The sequence below is a fragment of the Penicillium psychrofluorescens genome (assembly GCF_964197705.1).
Source record: "Penicillium psychrofluorescens genome assembly, chromosome: 2".
In the NCBI taxonomy this organism is placed as follows: Eukaryota; Fungi; Ascomycota; class Eurotiomycetes; order Eurotiales; family Aspergillaceae; genus Penicillium; species Penicillium psychrofluorescens.
Window position 1 is genome coordinate 2747435 of NC_133440.1, and position 22405 is coordinate 2769839.

At 46.5% G+C, this 22405-nt stretch overlaps 3 protein-coding genes across 3 annotated transcripts; 1 reads left to right on the plus strand and 2 right to left on the minus strand.

Moving 5' to 3' along the window:
* Positions 1-4079: 4079 nt before the first annotated feature.
* Positions 4080-4498, plus strand: PFLUO_LOCUS3226 (uncharacterized protein; the record flags this gene model as incomplete). Its single annotated transcript, XM_073780450.1, has 1 exon — positions 4080-4498. A coding segment is annotated over one exon (419 nt), but the record flags the coding sequence as incomplete, so codon positions are not given.
* A 434-nt stretch (positions 4499-4932) lies between these two features.
* On the minus strand, positions 4933-7290 carry PFLUO_LOCUS3227 (uncharacterized protein; the record flags this gene model as incomplete). The annotated part of the gene is made up of 10 exons (XM_073780451.1): positions 4933-5087; positions 5140-5232; positions 5289-5348; positions 5401-5534; positions 5592-5686; positions 5744-5901; positions 5948-6328; positions 6378-6634; positions 6699-7075; positions 7159-7290. 10 exons carry the CDS (start codon positions 7288-7290, stop codon positions 4933-4935), a joined length of 1842 nt encoding a protein of 613 aa, XP_073637304.1.
* Positions 7291-14171: 6881 nt separating this feature from the next.
* On the minus strand, positions 14172-22119 carry PFLUO_LOCUS3228 (Type I Iterative PKS; the record flags this gene model as incomplete). The annotated part of the gene is made up of 4 exons (XM_073780452.1): positions 14172-15011; positions 15091-21504; positions 21556-21969; positions 22048-22119. The coding sequence occupies 4 exons, from the start codon at positions 22117-22119 to the stop codon at positions 14172-14174; spliced, it is 7740 nt and encodes a 2579-aa protein (XP_073637305.1).
* Between the last annotated feature and the right edge of the window lie 286 nt (positions 22120-22405).

The following is a 22405-nucleotide window of genomic DNA, read 5'->3' on the forward strand; positions in this document are numbered from 1 at the left end:
ACGAGGAAGATGCTCTGGAAAAGGTACAGAACCAAGCTGCCAGTGTTCGGGCTAGCCGCTGTGCGAGTAGCATATCCGATTACCTCGCCTAAAAGAAGAGCGGAGACCACGAAAGTTGTCAGCGACTTCTTCCAGATAATCAATAACTGCATGTAAGAGCTCTAGGACGGGGACTCACATAAGCCTCCAAGTATGAGGGGGGTTGTAAAAATGGCTCTGGTCCTATATAGCCTCCAGCTGTGGACCGCGGTTGCAATTGCAAACAGCGCACAAAATGTGACGGCAAGGGGAAAGTTGGGGACATATTTCCAAAGGTATACGCCTTCGTAGGTTTGGAGGGTCCGCATGTTCAGGCTGAGATAGATCTGTGGTAGATGAGCAAATATGAATAAGACATTTGGCAAAGAAGAAGATACGCACAGTATTTATATATTATGCTCTCTGTCAGGACTGGACTGTGGCTCCAGGAACCTAGCAGGCTGAACTATTTCATTACTGCGAGTAATAGAGCCAGTCATTTTACTGCACTATAGTTTTGGCTCCTACACACTCCATTGGAAAATCCAGCAATTCAGATACGCGTGTTAGCTAATAAAGATGCTCCACCTTGAAGATTAGTAGTGATTTTCAAACTGCTTGGCATGTCAGATATGGTTAGTTAACTGAGTTAGTCCAATCCCTCTACTGTGGTAAGTTGTTAGCGACTAATTTTGGAAAATGAGCCGTATTACGTAATACGCGTATTCGGCCAAAGCCTCAACATTCAACGGCAAAAGTAGGGGGATATTCACCACTAATACGCTTCCTTGTATTATCAAAATTCCTCTGTGTATGTGTCCTGCAGATTTTTTTTGACTCGGACACGGAAATGCTGCGTCGCAGGCATAAGAAATCAAGAGGCGGTTGCCTCCCATGGTGAGTTCAACAGCACACTCTCTGTGGACTTTTGTCTCCGTTCATCCATGTCTAATTGCTGGTATGCCGTAGCAAAGAACGCCATGTCAAGGTATTGCTCAGCTACTCCCAAATTTTTCCTTTGATTATTTCTCAATAGAGAATCCCTGTCTACTTGGCTTACTCAGGTTTTCTTTTCCGACCAAAAGTGCGACGAAGGTCGACCAGTCTGTCTTTTATGTACCATTTCCCATCGTGACTGCAGCTATGCAGTACCATATCTGCCCAGAAGCCGAACGCCATCTGACCCCACCACTATTTCATCACATTCCTCCCTCGACCCTCAGATACATCATCAGTCCAAAAATTCAAGTAGCAACCAGTCGGACGATTCTTGGCAAAAGAAGGGCAGGGACTCAACTATCAGAACTCCTTCGCCTACTGGTCACTTCCTCCGCTCCCTTCCAAATGTGAGCCCACCTCAGTATTCGCACGCAGATATCCAAGACCGACAGGATCAACCGGGGCTCCTGGGGGGTGGATACGCTGATCTTAACATCAATCATATGGAACTGATTATTCACTTAATTTTGGACAATGACGTGATCTGCCTCGGTCTCGCTGAGATCGACTCTCACCACCATACTTCCTTCTCCCTCCTGCTCAAAAGTGGCCTGGAATATCCATACCTTCTGCATGAAATGCTCGCCTTTTCCTCCCTCCATCTAGCCGCTATACATCCTGCAAAATCGTTTCATTACCAGCACCAAGCCATGGCATTACAAACTCGCGCTGTCTCCCTCTTCAACTCACAATGGACGGAAATTGATGAAACAAACTGCGTCGGCATTCTCTTGTTCTCCTCCGTCCTTGGCCACCATCTTCTCGCCGACACGCTTGCAAATCAAGATATAGGTGGCCTCGACTGCTTTATGGCGAAGTACCTGCATTGTGTTGAGATACACCGAGGTATTCACACCCTCGCTATATCCGCTTGGCCACAATTGATGAAGTCGGAATTTGAGCCTATCCTTTCAGCAAGCTCGCGCTTTACATCGCGTTCGCCGAGAGGAAATGACTGCGAAGGCATTTCTGAGTTGATTTCTGCTTCTCAGGGGCTGGGAGACGAAGACAAAGAAGCTTGTCAGCTTGTCATTCGAAATCTGCAAATTGGCTTTGACGCTGTGTCGACAGAACTAGGGCAGGGATACCGGCACTATATGATCTACACGTGGTTAATGCTAGCACCATCAAGATTTATCAACTTGTTGTCTGCAAAAAAGCCGGAGGCACTGATCTTGCTGGCATTCTATGCTGTTCTGCTGCACCATGGCAGAAAGATGTGGCAAGTTAAAGGTGCGGGTGTACATGTCTTGCGCATGATCAACGAGTATCTCGACCCGGTGTGGTACCGTTGGCTTCAGTATCCGCAGCGGATCATGGCACAGGATCTTTAATAAAGCTGTCTACGCTCGTCTGCCAAATCCGCAGAGGACTAGACTATCAATATGTCAATATGTTTTGGTGCTCACATGTTGGACTCCTACAATAACGGCGCTTTGGATTAGAGTGTATGAATTTATCTGAAAGCAACTTGGGTGCTAGAATCATAGTTGCACTGACCGGACGCTCTCAACTGTTCGGCAGCTTTATTCGGCACCAAAGAGAGGAATGCAGGCAGGAGTATAAGAGTTGCACACCCTTTTAGATATCTATCCAGCTAACCCGAGAAAGTTGCCTTCGTCAAACGGCTAAGCTGCAACACTAGACACTGCAGCCGATCTCACTAATTTCCAACATTGAAAATCCAGACCTCCGATCAAGTAAGGGACTGCCTCCCTTTTTTTGTTTTGCAAGCAAATATCAAAAGTTCAGGATCTCATCTAACATGGGATGCATGGCGAGAGTTTATACAAAGGCTAAACAGCACGGTTCTAAACCCAACAGCAGCAATAAGCGCCGAGGGCAAATTTACATAAAGGCAATAACAACACATTTTCTCAAAGGGGAAGAGGCAGCACGGCCTCGAATCCAACAATGGCAGTAATAGCAAAATTGCCTGGAAGGGATTCGTCAGCAGTGTCAGGGACGACAAAGGAAAAAGAAAAGGAGAAAGGTGACTGTCTGCCTTCCACGTACACATTGCTCCATCAGCCAATCTCCTCGTGCCTCCACCAACGTCCCTGAATCTCTGAGGCCTAGCTTGTGACCGAGATCGTCAGATTGCCATCGCGACCCATCACTCGGCGCTCGTTTGTTCGGCCACCCGAATTTGCCGGCTATCTGTTTTTCACGCCCATGACATAGCCTTTCTTATCTTCCCCGCACTCCCCCTAGATGTCGCAGTTAAATGAGTTTTAATTCCCGTTTGAACTGACCCTGTCCGTGATACTTTAACTGTGGAGAAGAAATCAAAACAGCCATCATGGTCAAGGCACCACCTATCATTGACTTCGGAGGTATAGTTTCGCTGTCGCTTTTCGAAGCGTGACTAACATCTAGACAGCTTTTTACTCTTCTGACTCGATCGGAAAAAATGTTTTAGTTCAGCAAATTCGCGAAGCGTGCCAGCGCCATGGTTTCTTCCAGATAATCAATCACAGGGTGTCATCGGATCTACAGGAATCAATCCTACAGCAGTCGCGAGATCTATTCAGTCTACCGCTCCACATCAAAGAAAAATATAACAAGGGTCAGTTTGCTTTTCAGTCATACAATATGGTGGAACAAACTAAATTGGCTTTCTACCACCAGATCTCGGAACAGATAATCGAGGGTATGAACGACTCCGCGCCCAAAACTTCGAGAAACGAGGGGAAGGCGATCTGAAGGAAGGCTTCTATCTTGGAAAAGACCTACCCAAGGACCATCCTTCTGTAGTTGCTGGGAAATTCTCTCAAGGTTCTAACAGATATCCTTCCGAGGTCCGAGACCCTGGCTTACTCAAAACGACAATTGACACCTATCATGTCACCTTAACCAGACTATCGGAGGATCTTTTAAAGATTTTGGCACTAACACTAGATCTCGATCCGAACTGGTTCGAGGAATTTGCCCAAGAGCCGGTGGCAATCTTGCGGTTGCTACACTATCCACCCCAAAAGCCCGATGCTTCCGCTTTGGAACGAGGTATTGTGCACTTCATTGAAAATTCAGAAACATGTGTTGATAATGCTGTCTACCAGGAATCGGCGCCCACACTGACTTTGGGGCTATTACCATCCTCCTTCAAGATGACAAGGGAGGTCTTCAGGTGTGGGACCGCGAATCCTCTCAGTGGGCCGATGTCACTCCTGTTAAAGGGGCATTGGTGGTTAATCTGGGCAACATGATGATGCGCTGGACGAATGACACCTATTTGTCGAACTTGCATCGTGTGATTAACAAAAGTGGCGAAGAGCGATACAGCGTGCCCTTTTTCTTTTCGGGGAATCCGGATTTCGTTGTCAAATGTATTCCTAGTTGCGCAGACGGAGCACAGTGCGCCAAGTATCCGCCGATTACGGTGGAGGAATGGATGACGGCGCGATATGCTGATACATATGGGGGAACAGAGAAAAAAATGGGAGACCTGTCCAGCGAGGTTGAGAAGGCAAATAATTAAGATGCAGAGATTCTGCCTTTTCTTATATTGTCCTCATCCCCCCAATTCGTCTCCGTCATTGATCAAACCTCAATGACCGCTTCAGCGGGCTCGAAGTGAAGAGTTTTTGTTTTAATTCTTATATTCTTTACATGTATAGTATTAGAGTTCGAATGATTTCCGTACTTCAACCTGATAAAATCTCCGGAAGTTAAAAATGATAATGCGAGACAGGCCGTTTGATACACCCTGCTAAACGTTGTTGGTCTTCATATTACATCTATCCAACGCATAGCCGGATATGCTGTACTTATACTCTCAACTTGCATTGAATGAATCTATTGCCCGACCTCTGTTACCCTAATCTGCGATGATATATACGCTGCAAGGCCAAATTCTCCAACAAGCCACCATGCAAGCTTCCTATATATCCATTATCACGCCACTGAGAAAATCTAGGCGCTCTTGATAACCTCGGCCTCGTGAGTCGTTGCGATAATCGCCGGCGGCTTGGGGATCTTCTGCAAGAAGATGTATCGCCTGATAAACCAAGGAAGCCACACGGTCAATTCGTGGTGGATGAAGTCCTTCGTCGGGACAGAGAAGACCTCTATAAGAGACATTAATAAAAGGCCACATAGGTCCAGGGGAACGTCACGTACGATCCAACTCCTCCAGGGTGAGCTCCTTGGTTTCTCTGACAAAGCAGAAAATCATGAACCAAGCGATGAGGTTGAGTCCAGCGTAGAAGCCGACTATGAGTAGAGGTTAGCAAATTTGTAGGCGGGTCAATTCAGCAACGTCCACTTACAAGCACCTGGTGGCGTCATAACGGTCTGCATTCGCGGGAATGTCAAGCTAAGGACACCGGCTACATAGAACTTGTTAGACCATATCGGGGAAAATAAAGCCTGAATACTCACCAAAAGTGTTATTGATGCAAACGGCCCAAGCCATTCCTTGCTCACGCTGAATGGTGGGGAACACCTCGGCAGAATATTGAAAGGCAACTGGCCCTTCGCCCAGAGAGTAGCACACGGTAAATAGATAGACAAACCTGATTAAAGAAAGCAGTTAGCCACAGCTCAGTTGCAAACATCTTCAACAAACTTACAAAACAACTGGCCCGATCTGCGATGCTAAGCTGCCGGAATGGTTCAGAAGAGAGAGACCACCAGCGAGCAGGAAAATGCACATCAGAGGGAATGTCTTTGTAGGAAAAAATATCAGTAAGTTCCTTTTTCACAATGTTTTTAAATAGCTCACAATCAAAGTCAGAGTTCTTCGGCCCTTAGTATCGATGAGGAACAAAGTAGGGATCGTGGATACGACTTGAACAGCACCGTAGCCAAGAGATGCATACAAGGCTTGGGTGTCTGAGTACCCGACGTTCGTGAAGATACTTGAACTGTAGAAAGAGATGACTGCAAGACGTCAGGGATATTCACTGACGTAAGAGAGGGGACTTACCGTTGATACCGCACATTTGCTGGGCAAGCATGACAGTCGAGGCACCGTAGTTCGCACGCCTGATTCTAGGCACGCGGAAGCAGTCCCACATACGGGAGAAATAGCCTGCACCTTGAGCAACCTTGATCTCCTCCTCGTAGATAATGCACGAATAATAGAAGTCTCTTGCGGCAATGATGGGATGAGCTCGCAAGCGCAACATCGATCTGAAGCCTTTGGCGTGTTTGTTATGCTTCATGAGCCAGCGGGGCGACTCGGGGCAGAACCAGATACCACATAAGAGGACGAAGGACGGGATAAATGCTGAACCGAATTGGAGGCGCCAAGCGATGCGACCAGTGTTTTTGACAATGATATTGGCGGCGAAACCCAGGAAGATACCTGTGAGACAGTTAGCAATGTTATGGGAAGAAAGACGGGGCGTAGTTACCGGCCACAACCCAAAGTTGCCAGAACATGACAAGGGCACCTCGGATTCGAGCCGGAGCCATCTCGGATGAGTAGATGGGGACCGTGGCATTCTTTGCGCCAATGCCGATACCCATAACAAAACGTGCAGCAAACAATTGTTGCCATGATTGAGCGAAACCGGAACCGATCGGGGTGGCAGTAAGACAGCAAGCAGTGAGGAAAATTTCGCCTCGTCTACCCAGGTAGTGGTTAAGTGGATCGACGATGAAAGCACCACTAAGTAGAAAATCAATCACGGAGACATAAAAAGTGAGGGAATTGGCGTTGCTCATGTACTCACATTAGACCGGCGGTCAAGAAAATGATGGCATTGACTAATCCCACGATCCATTCGTCTTTTCCTTTGCCGTTAATGTGGAATTCCTTCGGGAAGGACAAGTTGGCGCCGTTGGCTCCAGTCTGATCCCATCCTTGCGTGGCAGCACCAACGGCACACAGAGCGATCGAGTACCACAGCATCTTAGGGCCGTGCCATTTATGGTCCCTCTCGTATGCAAGCGCGGTGAGCTCCTCTTCGCTAAGCTCGGCAATATTGCCGAATCGGTGAGGTTCGCGTGCCACCAGAGCGCCCCGAGCAAAAAGATCAGTGTGCTCTGACATGCCATGCAATTCGGCGAAAGCTCGAGCATCCGCGATGGTTTGCTCCTTAGAGCAGCGCTGTAGGAATGAAGACGGTCAGAATAGATGCACGACACGACCATCGGAGGAAGAGAAGAAATGCTGTAGATTTGGATGCTTACCTGAAGAGGATTCTCAATGAGGTTGAGAGCGGTGGACTGGCGTCGTTGAGTAGCCTCAACTAGCTCTACAGTCGCAGCCTGAGTCGAGTCCTCATTGTGGGTAAGAACGCCCGGGGATTCCTTTTCGGACATCGTGGTTAACAGCGCTGGTAGCTAAGAAAAATTCAGAGGTATTGGAGTATTGAGCGACTGAAGGTTGACACACGACCGACCAAATCTCCTGAAGAGTTCCCCGTGGGGAGGAAACACTGGCTACTCCACATATTATATACCGACGCCGATGCGCCCCGTGGGGTCCAAAAGGGCAAAAGTCAGTCCAAAAAGAGAGCGATCTTAGCTGTATTGAGAACTCAGTGGCTTGGTGGCTTTCCGAAGGATGGCACAGACCTGGCTTGTAAGCACTAGTTACGACCCTTAGAAGGGATCATAGCACAGCGGGTAGGGTCCCGGACGCCCGAAGTTTGTCCAGTGCTTTAGGTCCCACTCTATGGTAGTCTAAGCGGATAAAGCAAGAATAAAGTATTTTTCACCAACACTATTGCGGATAAAAAAAGTTCGCCACGGCACTGGGGCTTTAATAATTCTGCATGATTCATACAACCAAAACCCCGCAGAATACTAAAGCTGGCATCATACCAATAATGTGGTTGTGTGGTGGCGCATCAGGATGTATTATTCGGTCCCGGTGGTTGTACTAGACGCACGCACAGCGCATGCAGGAGAAGGAACGATTGCCTCTACGAGAATTATATTAATCCAAGCCTTGCCCGTTGCCCTGCTCGGGGCGCACTTTCTGCCCGTTTCGATCCTGCGACAAATCTGGCCATCTTTTTGTGTACTTGGGACTGGCTAGACAGCCTGCTGGTTAACTAGTGGTGGGAGACTGACTCACGCTAGAGTCCGGACTGAACTTAACGGAATAGCGCCTGACCGCGGGGCTGGCTACTAGGCCAAACCAGGTTAGCTATTTAGTGATGGTGCCAGCCTTGCTTGGCGGGGCAAATCAGAGTCCAATCGGAGGCTTTGGGTGCCCACATTTTTGGCTTGGCCACACTTAAATGGGCGAAAAGAACAGATGGCCCCCACTGTGCGCCTGGTTTCATCTGTATTCGATGCGTTATTTTCTAGCCTGAGTTTACTTGTTAAAGTTTCTCTCCAGACACATGATGATCGTCGGGTGGCCTAACTTGAGACGCAAGTAAGGAGTGCATAAGCTCATCTAGATTTTGCGATCGCACAGACAGACAGATAGTCGAATAGTTCTATATTTACACTCACCCTCCAGCGAAAGTGGGAGCATGAGAAAGAACCGCCGACTAGTTGATGAGTAGCTATAAACTTCACAATCATTTTCTCAACTGGTACAGAGTTGAAACAAATATTTTCTATCACAATCAGAAAGGAGGCCTCAGGGCTTCTTTTCTTCGAGTGAAATGGTCTGGCTTGGCCCCAAGATAGGCCCAAATTTATATCTCTACGTTCTGCAATACTACGCTTCAAATAAGCCAGCAAGTTCTTGTGCATCTGCAGATCGAACTAGACTGGACAGAATCCTCTCGTAATTGTGAGAGTGAAAATATTTATATCCGCAAGCGCTCTCCCGTCCAGAAAGGCATAGATCGCGCCAAGATTCGCTTCGAGCAAGGTCAGCGCCTGTTCTCACTTCTCCTCCACCAGTTTGAAACAAGGAATCCGATCCAGACCCGAGGTTTCGCACTATCATCACCCAAAATAGTACTGTCTGAACAACTCTGTCGAAGGAACAAATTAGTATTCCTCCGCCATTCCTAGAAAACATATATTTCTGCGTAAATCGAATTTTTGAAATCGCACGCCAACGCTAAGGGCTACGCCCATCATCTTTTGCTTAGTTTTAAATAACCTCAAGCGCTATCATCTAATACCATATTTGAGTAGTTATCAACATAGTAGCGCCTAGGAGTGACTGGCCACCCCTTTTAGGGGGTATAGAAGCTAAGCCACAAAACCTTACTAAACGCATTATAAACGCTAACCACGATGCAAAGCGGCTCCTAGAATATATCTAGGGTCATAATAACATCTAGGTTCCCCTACTAGTACTCTAGTATATTAAGAACATAGAAATTCTAGCCCTAGAACTAGTGAAAAACCTACTAGGGGCGGACTAGAAGAAGGATATAGATGCCCTCCGCTAGGAGACCCTCTAGATCCGCTAGGATATTAATACCGTCTATATCTCTACTAATACGCCTTAGAACTATGTAAGAACCTTTATAGAAGCTATTAGATAAGGGCGTCTACCCGCCCCTACTTACTACCTATCTACGTATAGGTTAGATAGTAGCCTTAGAATAACTTAGTCTAAGCTTAGCGAAGACTATAAGGTTATTATCTACTTAGGGGTCGCTAAGGTAGTCTAACGATACTAGGGAATAACTATAAAAGACGTAAAGAGGCGTACTAAAAAAGCGAAAGTAGATATAGTATACTATTTTAGGGTACTAACTCTAGCGTTAGTAGCTTTTATAGCTATCTAATAACTAAAATCTAGAGATATCTACTTTATAATACGCTTTATAAAGGAGGTAGAGATTATATATATATACTGAGGATAGGCTAAAAGTCTCTATAAGGAGGCTAAGGTCTATCTACTAACTTAGGGAGTAGTAGTCTATAATATTAACGTTAAAACTCTTAGACTTAATATAGTAGTAGAGTTATAGAATAAGTAGGAATAGAAGTAGCTAATTAAAGAACTAGAAACTATAAACTAGTATATCTAGGGTATAAATACTAGAGTTATTAAGCTATACTAGGCTACTATTCTAGAAGGTAAGAAGGTAGGCTTATTAGTAGTAGAACTAGACTTACTAGTTACTACTAAAGAAGTACTAGACATTAGTTCGCTTATTCTTATCAATGTAAACTAGAGCCCCTAGTCGACTTCTAGTATAAGCTGATACTAGTAGAAGGAAGGCTAGCTAGATAATTTGCTGTCTATTAGGGTAAGGTATAATGTCTTTCGTCTAATAGTAATAGAGTATAATATATAGATCATTAACGTTCATAATGGGCTTTTCTCTAATAGACATATCGAGTTTATAACGTAGGACTAAATTCTCTTTTATATACTTCTGCCTTCTTATTAGAATTTCTAAGATATAAGAGAGTAAGAGTAACCTATATTATTAATATCCTAGTAGCTCTTTGTATAAAGGCTACGGCCTATAGCTTTTCGATAGAGCTAATACTATAGCCTCTAATTCTCGTATAAGCTACTAAACTTTTTTATTCTAGAGTTATGTAAAGGACTAGTTTCCAGGATAGACACCTGTTGGTCAGGTGAGGAATGAGGTTCCTAAACGGGGGAGCGATACGGAAGCGAAAAGGTACAGAAACGGGTACGATTCAGTGCAGACTTGTAGACACACTGATTCTTAACAGAATCAGGTTTGAACCGTGGTTCGCATGCGCTTATAAAACAAAAGCGGGGTAAATACTCGTAAGCAGCACGTGACCTCACGTGATATCAGTTCTGAATGCCCTCACAGAATTCCAATATGTCACAAGTTATCTAATATCTATTCTAGAAATATTACAACGTCCTCCTTCCTCACTACTTTAAGTAACTTCAAAGGATCTTCTCCTAGATAGATACAATGCCTAGCATTTTGTTAATACAATGTTAAAAATGAATGTATGATAGTTATCTACCTAGTCCATTTTTTCTTAATATAGCCGATGTTGTTTTTAGTCGAGATAGTATGCCGTTTTTGAATAATATATTTCTCTAATCGCTAGCGGCGCTATTAATAATACTCTAGGCTAGGCGTCTACTTCTTCTACTTTATAGAAATATAAGGATATAAGGTAGTTATAACCTTAGGAAGTAGTTAGGTATAGAAGTTAAGAAGAAAAGGAGGATAGATTAAGAAAACAGAATTAGATAGATAGAACATAGTAATAATAGTCACCTATAAAAATTCTATAGAAGTAATTCGGTAATAGTGGTTATAAGCGAGTTATCCTACGCAAAGTCTATAGTTAACAGGGGGTAAGAGGCCCTTAAGTACTAAATAAAATGACTCTAAAAGACCTACGCTTAAAAAAATGACGGTTCTATTTTTATACTAAGTAGCTATAAGCGGATTAGAGATAGAAAGAACATACGTTACTTCTGATATTCTGCTCTAAGCACCCTAAGCGAAGGCTAAGTAGATCACTAAGCAGCCCTAAGCGCTTAGTAAGCGCTTAGAGAGTGCTTAGAGAGCATATAGTCTACTCTAATCACATGACTTATAGATGACTAAGATCCTAGTAAAAAGGGCGCTGAAAATGGCGTCCAAGGTAGCCATTTTTGGCGCCTGATTTACTATCACCTAGTGTTGGGGTGAAATAAGAGGTTAATACGTTTAGGAGTACTCGCCTATAAGTCGGCCATAGACTATAAGCTTAAGGTTTAGTAGTGTGAATGACAATGCCTATCAATATGTGTAATATTTTCGTTGGGAATATTAAATAAGACTATCTACGCTTCGTAACTACTATTTAGGCTACTATGCTCCTTTTGTATTGATTTACCTTCTATGAAAAATGAAAATAAGATAGCTTACCTAATTGTGACATCTACGATGGCTTTACAATAGCTAAGGATAGTGAAATAAGACCCTATAGCGAATTCATATAAAGGGGGAGAAACCGCACGAAGATATTGTTCACACAATATAATTAAGGAGCATAATTCTTTCGGTACGTTAGGCATTATTGCTCTTCTCTCGTCTCTACTAGGTTAGTTATCCCGTTTAACCACTACTATTAATTTACTTTAGTAAGTTATCTTTATAGCTACTTAGGAATAATCTATGATTATGAACTATAAATGGTCTATCATCACTACGTTGTGAAAACGGTTAAAGTGAGGCTGGTTACGTGAGAAGGGTATAGGTTAATACAGAACGCGTAGTAAGCGAAATCAGCGCACAATGCCAAGAATGTCAAAAATCAAAAGCAGTTTAGTGCTGTACAATACTTTTATCGATGGATCCACCATGCTGGCATCCCAACATATATAAACGGATTCCTTTCCTTCCAAGAGTTGGAAATCAGGAGCAGGCTTCCTGTCCTCTTCCTCATTGCCATGAGCCCCATGAGGTAATATCGGTACTCACTCTCTTCCTCACTGCCCTGAGCCCGCGAAGTAATATTGGTGCTCTCTCTCCTCCCCCCAGCAATGGGCAGGCATCTCTTCGTGGTCCTGGAGATTAGTACTGTACTCGGAAACATCCGAGGAAACTAAGATCTGCCTAACGCCCGTCTGTGCCTACGTAATAAATTCTACGGTATCCTGTTCCCTCTTACAGGTAGAACCAAAAACATTATGGACGTCCCTTGCACTCTCAATTCTTGATCTCTTCATGTCCGTAAGATAATTTTAACGGTGAGAGACACCTGAAGAGGCTTTTGAAAGCCCTCAAATCTAAAGATTCTTCAAAGACATTCGATGGGATAAAATGGCGTGTTGGGATATGTTCGAAGGGTGGTCAAGTTTGGTGAGGCCTCTTCATCTTGATAGTGGTGAAATGATCTTATGTGTGCTTCTCGGATGGTCAAATTGAGCCAGGTCGCTCAATCCTAGAAATGGTGAAATCGCATGTTGCGGTGTTCTTCAGGGGTAACCAAATTTAACTTCTCCGTCCCATCTGTGAAATTGGTGAAATAACATTTTTGGATGTATGTAACGAGTGGCGAGATTGAACAGATAATTGCTGAAGTGGTGAAAGGGCGGGTTAAGAGGATGTGGTTTAAAGATGGCCAAATTTAATGAAGGCCCATTCACATCACTAGAACTCGAATGATAGATGCAATTTGACCTCTTTACACGCCATCTCATTCCGCTATTCGATCAGTTCCAGGAACGATCGGAAGGATGGAATTTCACTACTTCTAGGAAAAGAACGGCGATCAAACTTAATATCCCATTAAATGCATCGCAACCTGATGAGTCTCGAATTTGGTTGAATTTCACCACTTGATCATTGCTAAAAGGGTAGAACCGCGAATTGCGGTCGGCAGGTCAAAGTTATGATCATCCAGGAGGCGGCGAAATGGTATTTCCTGATCATTAAAGTGGTGAAATCGGAACGGCTTGATGCTTAGTGAAGTAGTGAAATACAAAGCATCTTTATCATTTCTCAGGAGGTCGTGACACCTGACCACATTAAACACATCAGCATTTCATTTTACCACAGAAGCAATGATCTGGGTGGTTCAATCTGACCACCCATTTAAAACACCCCAACAAAAGCGATTTCACAGAATCGATCGGGCGATCATCTTTGACCACCCGTGGTTAACACATCTCTCGTGAGTTACGGAGGGGCAAATCCTTCCGCAAATCACCACAATTTTGAGCACCCAACGACACATCACGATATGTCACGTCGCTGAATTTGCGAGCTCGGGGAATGGTCAGGGTGATTAAATGACAACTCTTTTAAGACATCTCGACCAGGCATTTCACCACCCCCAGGTTTGGTTAAGAGATCAAATTTAACCACCCTTTGAACATATTTCATCCTAAGAGATCACCTTCTCATTAATATCCAGAGAGATTCGAGTTTCACCACTTTAGAAACGATTGGAGTGTTTAAATTTGATCAAATATAAAACATGGTGGCCATTTCACCACCTCAGCAATTATCGACGTGGTTAAATTTGACTACCATTCAAGTATGTCTCAGCTCAATTTCTAACTGCTAGGTCAAATTAATTTCAAAATTACAATAGTGCGCCCGTCTGATATCCAATGAAAGCTCTCAAACCATCTTGCAGACTGAATATTGCACATTCTGTCGATATTTCCCAAAGCATTTGATCGATATTCACCCACAGACAACTTCATAATGACTAAGTCTCATAAGTAGAATTTTTATTTTATTTTATAATTTTGGGCTCGTTACTGTAATTGGTAAACATGTTCTTTCTTTCTTATTTATATCCGGAATAGTTCCAAAGCTGCTACATCTCACCTCTTATTTCTGCAAATGAACCAAACCACTGGCATGCACAACCTTGTCACTAATCATCTCGAGGCTTCCGGTGCCCATGATGTCTAGCAGGGGTACGTCGGCACCTAAATCCTTGGCTACCCATGCCCGAAACTCCATGGCGACCAGGCTATCCACCCCGTTACTACTGACACTCTTAGCAGGATCAATATTCTCAACCGGAATGGCCAGTAACGAGGCAAGCTTGTAGCGGATACCATCACAAACGATAGTCATAGCTTCTTCAAGGCTGGAGGCGTGTGGCAATGCAGCCACGGCCTGGTAGGCGGGATCTTCGTGACCACTCTGCCGAAGAGACACACTAGTCACATTCAAATGCGTGAATAGTGGATAAGTGAGGTAGGTGAGCGGGGGGACGCCGCGTTGACGAAGGTACTCCGCTGTCGTGAGACCAACCACGAGCTGGCCCTGTTTGCTGCCTGGCAGGCGGCGGCTCCGAGGATCAATGGCGTATTCGAGTAAAACGTGGAGTTCGTCTTCACGGATGACTTCAAGTATATTGCCAAGCGTAGTCATGTTCTCGCGGTGCTCTGCAACATAACCAACAGATAGTACCGTACCCAAATCGACACTGATGGAAGGCATGCCTTGCTTGAGACGATATCGAGCCAGCCAATCCTGGTAATTATTTCCCGCAGCATAGTTGGCCTGAGATCGGTTGCCGAGAATTCCGGTCGCAGATGACAACATGACAAAGAAATCCAGTGTTTTCGGGAGGAGGCCATGTAGATTCCATGACCCCTGTACTTTGGGACGGACTACAGTTTGATAGTCGTCGAATGTCATGTTCTCGAACATGCCGTCCTATTGAATTGCAAAGCGTTAGACACGGGTTCCACCTATTGATCCTAAAGCTGCAGTCTACCGAATGGACATATCATACCTTAAGCACCATTGAGGCCTGAATACAGCCCTTGATAGGTGGCAGCGTCTGGGCCACATGGTAGACGACCTCCTGCACCCGCTGCCTGTCTGAAACATCGCACACGAATATATGAGCCTCGCATTTGAATCCTTGAAGGGCACACATCATCTGCTTCACCGACTCGGTGACTCGACCAGATCGAGACAAGAAGACAATATGGCGGGCCCCCTTCGCAGCCATCCACAGAGCAATGCTGCGACCGATTCCTCCCAGGCCCCCTGCCAAGACGAACGTTGCATTGTCCTCAAAGGTATAGTCTGTCTGCGGCTGAGGAACGAGGGGGACAATGTCAGTTGGAGATGGTACTAGGATGATTTTACCCATTCCTCGCCCAGATTGCAGAAGTCGCAGAGCTTCTTCAATTTTTCCATAGCTCATGACAGTTGTCGGCTTTGCTTGGTGGATCTTGCTCTCAGCATACAGGCGAATTGTATCAGCGATCAAACGGCGGAAGAGAAGCGGCTTGTGTCTCATCATCATAGGAAGTTCAACACTCGCCATTGTGGCTTGTCGGAGGAACGGCTCAAGCGGAATTCGCCCTCCTCCTTGAGAATCCTTCTTCCCGATTTCGATGAATCGTCCGAATGGAGCCAATATGTCCCACGAGCCTCGTAGCGCCTCTCCAGATAACGAATTGAGCAGCACATCTACCCCTCGACCGTCTGTCATTCGTCTTATCCCCGATACAAAAGTCAGATCACGACTTGAAAAGATGTGGTCTTCGGCTATCCCGTATTCAGTTACCAGTAGTTCCTTCTTCTCTGAAGCTGAAACAGTTGCGAAGATTTCGGCCCCGGCATTTTTCGCCAGTTGAATTGCAGCCTGTCCAATACCCCCTGCCGCGGCATGGATGAGGATTGTTTCACCCTTCGATAAATGAGCAATGTCGTGTAAGCCATAAATGACCGTGGAATATACACAAGGCAGTCCGGCCGCAACTTCAAAACTTAAGGAGTCCGGAATTCTGACCACGTTCTGCCATTGAACCCTTCCGTAAGTATGGAAGCAGCCCACAGACTCGAAGCCACACATGTAAACGACTCTGTCACCAGGTGCAAGGTCAGGTACCAGACTGCCAACTCGAGTGACAACTCCAGCCGCTTCATTTCCAAGCGAATAGGCCATGTGTTCACCCATAGCAATCATAACATCTCGGAAATTCAACCCAACGGCCCTGATCTCGATCTCAACAAGATTCTCAGGGAGGGGCTCATAGTATACCGTGTCGGTCACGAACTCCAATTTGTTTAAAAGTCCGGGAGAGGATGTGCTGAGTTTAATGGGGCGACCGGCCTCGCAAAGCGGCCTCATCTGTGGTCCTGGCTTCACGAACTTCGAATTCAAGAATTCATTTGGTGGTTCAGACTCGACGATCCGGCTAGTAAGGATAACATCCTCACCGAGCATGTATTCCGCATTTTTGGTCCTTGGATGGTCTTGCAGAAATTGATGCGTAAAGACTCGCATTATCTGGGAAACCAAAGCATCCTTAGAGGATCGCGGATCTGTGATCGACACTGGTACCAAGTTGGCGCCGTCGACATCCCTTTCCCAGCGGATGGATCGCATCATTCCCACGATCATACCAAGAGCAGGATTGCTCTCCATATTCGCAGTAATCCACAGAATGCCGTCAGAAGTGGAAAGTAGGTGCCTTATATTGAGATATTCTTCCTCGGTTGGGTCCGATAGTACTTCCCTTTCGAACTCTATACAACTGACGCAGACAAACTCATGAAGGTCATGCTTGGAAATGTCAAGATAGTGGATGAGAGAGCAGCCAAGCCGGCTTCGAATGAGATTCGCGAGTCCATCTGCGGAGGAGTCAGATGTGATGACCGCTAGCTTGCCACAATCTACCTCTTTGGTAGCTGCCGCAGCCGTTGCGATAAATAGACTTTGAGTATGCAAATCAGGACGTTCTCGGTCTTGCAAAGAAAGCGGTGATGCATCGAAACCGGCCTGAGCCAAGTGACTCTCCCATTCGTTGGTTGGGACCCACGGGCTCCATTGCCGGCTGGGTTCGACTCCTCGCCACCAGCCGGGCAATTGTCCAAAAGCGAGAGGGGACCAAAGAAAGTTTTGTCGGACGCCTTCCTGCATGAGAAGCCTTCCTCCAGGCTTGAGGAGGATACGAATATTTGTCAAAGTCTTTTCCAAACTCGCCGTTGTATGTACAACGTTGCCAGCAACAACCAAATCATACGAAGCTAAGGAAAGACCTTGACTGGTAGGATCCTTTTCGGCGTTGTATGTCTTGAACTCGATGATATCGCGCCAAGCGCTGAATCTTTCTTTTGCCTTTTCGAAGAAACCAGTTGAGACGTCGGAAAACGTGTACTGAATCACCCGGCAAGTTGAAGTACCATACGATTTGTTTCCAGGTCGAGTGAGTGCTGCAAGCAACATTGCTGTAGAAGCCCCGGTGCCGGCCCCAATTTCCAGCACCTTCAGATTAGACGACGTGTTATACATGTGATTCAAGTACTCTTGAAACAATGCGGGGATGTCGCCAAGCGCTGCTGCTTCATCGTAAACGCGGTCGAGAAGATCGTCGTCGAACATGATTTGGAGTGGATCACTTTGGTTGGTAAGGTATGGGACAATGTTTGCACCCATACGCATTGCGAGTGCTCCGTCCCCGTTGTGATTAGCAACCTCACGGAGAAGTTTCTTTTTAGCTTCCTCGTTCTGGGACATGTCCTCCCATTGCTGCTTGGAAATGTGGATGATTCGATCTTTGTCCAACTGATCTTTTTGATATAACAGCCAGTCATAGTATCTTCGTGAGTGAGCTTCCAAGCTACCCGGATCAAATGTTGGAGGCAACGCTTCCAGGGCATCAGTGACGCTCAGAATGACGGCCAGTTGCATACGATTTATCCAATAAAGATACTCTTCATCCTCGTTTGGGCCCGAGCGCTTCACATGCGAAAACAAGGTCGGCAAGATGAATTCGGGAGCTGGTGACCACTCAATCGTATGGCACAAGTCTCGGCGTTGTACCCCAGTGGTTGAACTGGACTCCAACGGAGTGGCCTTGAGTCCCTTGATCGAAAGAATTCCCTCATCTCTACGGCCGTCCCAAACGAGTATGTCTGACTCGTACTTTTCATATGCAATCATGGTGGACTTTCCATATCCCCGGAACTGGCTTCCAGGGTTTGGGTTGACATTGGCGGAAAGCCATATCTCCTTGACAAACACTGGAACCATGGCAGATTCCAGTATAGATTTTCCAGTGAGGTCAAGAACCGATAGGAGGAAATGGTGAAACATGCTATCCATTGTGCTGGGGTGTATCAAATGAGGATGGATATATTTCTTGGGCATGCATTCCACCACATCTGGCACAGTGATGATCGTGGAGATCTCACCCCGTCCCTTCCCACTGCCCTTGACATCGGACAAGTTGCGAAAGAGTGGACCAAAGTTAAGACCCGTTGTGACAAGGTTATCGTAAGTCTGTTCAATGTCGATGGAGGTCTGGCACTGAGAAAATGTTGATTCAATCAATTCCGACCAGCGGGACGATTTGTGCTTTTCTTCTAAACCATTGTCGATTGGATTCGTTGGCAATTCGTATTCCACTGCAATATATCCCGTGCAATGTTCAATCCAATCGTCACCGGTCGGGTTATACGATACGATCGAAAAGCGATTCCAGACGGAGGAGGCCCACATACTGGCTTCATCCATCTTTGTTATTGACAGACACATTTCGACTCCGTTTTTAGTATCAGGGATAATTAAAGCGCGCTTGATAGAAACATCCTTCAGGCGAAAGCCAATCAGGTTGAGATTTGGATCGGAGATCTGGCGAGAGGCTTCGATTGCCATAATGATATATCCAACTCCAGGATACACATAGCTTCCAGTGACGACATGGTCTCGCAACCATGGCTGCTCCGAGAGGCGAATGATGTGGCGCCAGCGTGGTTGGTCGTTGTTCCAGTCCGTGACTGGAGCTCCTAAGAGATCATGACGCTGGTATTTGCGCAGCCGGAAATTTTTGCTTAGCCGGCTTTCATAAATAACCCGTTCGCAATGGTTGAAACTGTACGGGGGTAGATTGACGAGCATTTTGGCGGGCTTCGTGTCCAGCAATGCATTAATTCCCCGGATGTCAACTGGGACACCCTGACAGCTAAGCATTCCCGCCACAGACAAAATAGTTCTGCTGCCAGGACGAGATCGGTCGAGAACGTTAAGATAGACGATGGATTTGCCGCCGGCTTGTGTTGCGAGGGTTTCCTTCACTGCACTGCGCATCGCGCCGTGCGGCCCGACCTCGACTACCATGCTAATAGTGAACTCGGACCCCGAATTCAACTGCAATGTCTGTTTTCCAGACCGGTGGTAGCACATGGCTACTAACGCATCCGCAAAACGTACGGGGGAGACCATGTTCTCCACCCAATACCGACTGCCGAGTCGTTCCTCCGTCACCTCCTTGCCTGTGACTGTTGAAAACATTCGAATCTTGTTGGAAAATAGCTCCGGAGGTTCAACTGTCAAGTCACCAAGCACATGCTCATACTCGTCAGCAACTTGCTTCATATGCGCTGAGTGGTACGCATTCGCAACGTTTAGCTTTCTGGCGAACACGCTGTTCTGATCAAGAATTGTTTTCAATGCATCAATCTTGTCCTCGTCACCCGAAACGGTGTTGTTTTTAGGGCTGTTCAGACAGGCCGTGATCAATTCCCCCTCGTGGTCCGGATTTGCCTGCTCGAGATACGCTTGTAAGTTCACCGTGGAAAGGCCTACAGCAAGCATTGCACCTTTGAGTTTGAGTGACTTTGCCGAAACGGCTCCTCGCCAATATGCCGTTTTCCAAGCTGCTTGACGGCTCAGTCGACCGGCAGCGTAGGCGGCGGCAATTTCGCCAGAAGAATGACCCATCACTGCTGAAGGTATAATATTCCAACTTAGTAGCAAATCTACCAGCGCAATTTGAAGAGCGGCACATGCCGGATGGGATAGGGAGGCCGAGTTCACCAATGAAGCATCCTTGGTCGCGAGCAACTCAGTCTCCAAGCACCACGGAGCTCCCAACTTGGACATATACTCTGACGCTTCCTTGATGCGGTGGCTGTAAATGGGAAACACAAGCAGCTCTCTGCCCATAGCATGCCATTGCGCCCCTTGCCCGGTGAAGATAAGTCCAATTCTTGCTTGATTCTGAAATCGGTTCTTCATCAGCGTGCCCTTCGCCACCAGACTCTCATTCAGCTCAGACAAAGAGTCGGCCACACAGAATGCTCGCCATGGAAAAAGTGATCGACATTCAGAAAGAGTATAGGCAAGATTCCCCAAGTATTCTACTTCGTTCGACGTGTGCAAATGCCGAATTCTGGACAGATATTCGGCCAGATGTTTCGCGTTGCGCTCGATGCCTTGTTCATCGAAAGAGCTAAATGTGAAAATACGAGACGCAGATAGACCTTCGACGTTCTCAATGTAGTTGTTGAAGGGATTCGGATAGTTTCCATGGTTCGCATCTTTAGCCTCCGTGGCCGTCAGCGTACTAGCTGCCGTCGCTCGATCCAAGAGCTCATTGACGATCTTCGGGCTGGAGGTCGAGGTGACGAAGCGAGTGACTTCTTTCAAGCTCGGTGGCACTTTCACCGTCTTATGGGATGCACTTGGATTGTTAGAGGCCAGATAGCTGTACGCATCATCGAGAATGGCATGACCGTTTGTCCCGCCAACCCCGAAGGAGTTCACCGAAATTCGACGAACGCCCGTGCTTGGCCATGAGGTGTTCGCTGTGGGAAATTTCAAGTTCCATTTGGTGGCAGGAATCCGGGGATTGGGCTTTTCGAAATTTACGTTTGCCGGGATGATGCCTGTCTCAAGAATGAGCACCGACTTGATGATCCCGGCAACGCCTGCGCCGCCCTCTAGGTGGCCAATGCCTGACTTGATCGCTCCAATAAAAAGCGGATCTTGAGAGCTCCGGTAGGGTCCAAACACCTTGGCCGCTGCGTTTGCTTCGATCGGATCTCCCGCCGAGGTACCGGTTCCGTGGGACTCTAGCATCCTCGTTTCCCGCATGTCTAGGCCCGCTTTATTGTAGACATCTCTGATCAAAGACTCCTGTGCTGTAGCGCTGGGTAGTGTAATTCCGGCAGTGCGGCCATCCTGGTTCACCCCCGTAGCTCTGATTATAGCCCGAATGGTGTTGCCGTCTCGAATGGCATCGGAAACGCGCTTCACAATGATGCTACCGACACCTTCCCCGCGGGAATACCCATTTGCACGGTGGTCAAAGCTAAAGCATTTGCCATCTGGAGAAAGGAAACCGTGATGAGCCATGCCCATGACATCGATGGGATTGGCCAGGTAGTTGGCACCGGCTACGATTGACTGCCAAAGTCAGTCGATGATTGAATGTCGGGAGTGAGATGGCAAGCTTACCATGTCACTTTCCCCAATCTGCAAGCTCGTACAGGCAAGATGAAGAGCCACCATACTGCTGGAACAAGCCGTGTCCAATGTCATACAGGGTCCTTTCAAATCATAGAACCAGCTCACTCGACCAGAAATAATGGAGTTGGAGGTTCCTTGCGGTTTGTATTTGAGAGTAGTCTCCGGGTCCATGTTCAAGAGTGCAGCGTGGTCGACGTTGAAGCCACTTGCATACACGGACGTCCGGGAGCCTGCTATTTCGTGGATTGGTATGCCGGCATTTTCGAGGGCATGGTAGGTGTTTTCCATGATGAGTCGCTGCTGTGGATCCAGTGTCCATAACTCGTTTTTTGTCACCTTAAAAAAGGGCGCGTCGAACAGGACAGGATCTTCAGCCAGGAAATGTGCACCGCGGACATGGAACTAAATGATGAAGCCAATGATTCAGTCTGTCAGGCTCTTTTGAATGTTCCAGGAGATGCTCATTGATTGTTGGCTTACTGTACCGCCATGTTCAGGATCCGGGTGGTAGTGAGCTTCCCTGTTGACACGACAGCTAGGAAAGTCTGTCATGGCTTGCCGCGCTTCTAGCAAAAAATCCCAAAGGTGGTCAACTGTATCTGCGCCCTGAGGAAAGCGGCTAGCCATGCCGACGATGGCGATAGGCTCTCTGGTTAGTACGTCCACGGAGCCCATAGTGTCTTTCTGTAGGAAGTCTAATCCAACGAGTGAAGGAGAGAAGTTGTGAACAGTCTTGACTGGGAAGATTCAGGGACCTAGAGCGGACTGCTACATAGTTTTATTCACATTCAACGACGCCAGGCTAATCTGTTTCCACGTGAGGTTCCTTCGTAAGCCC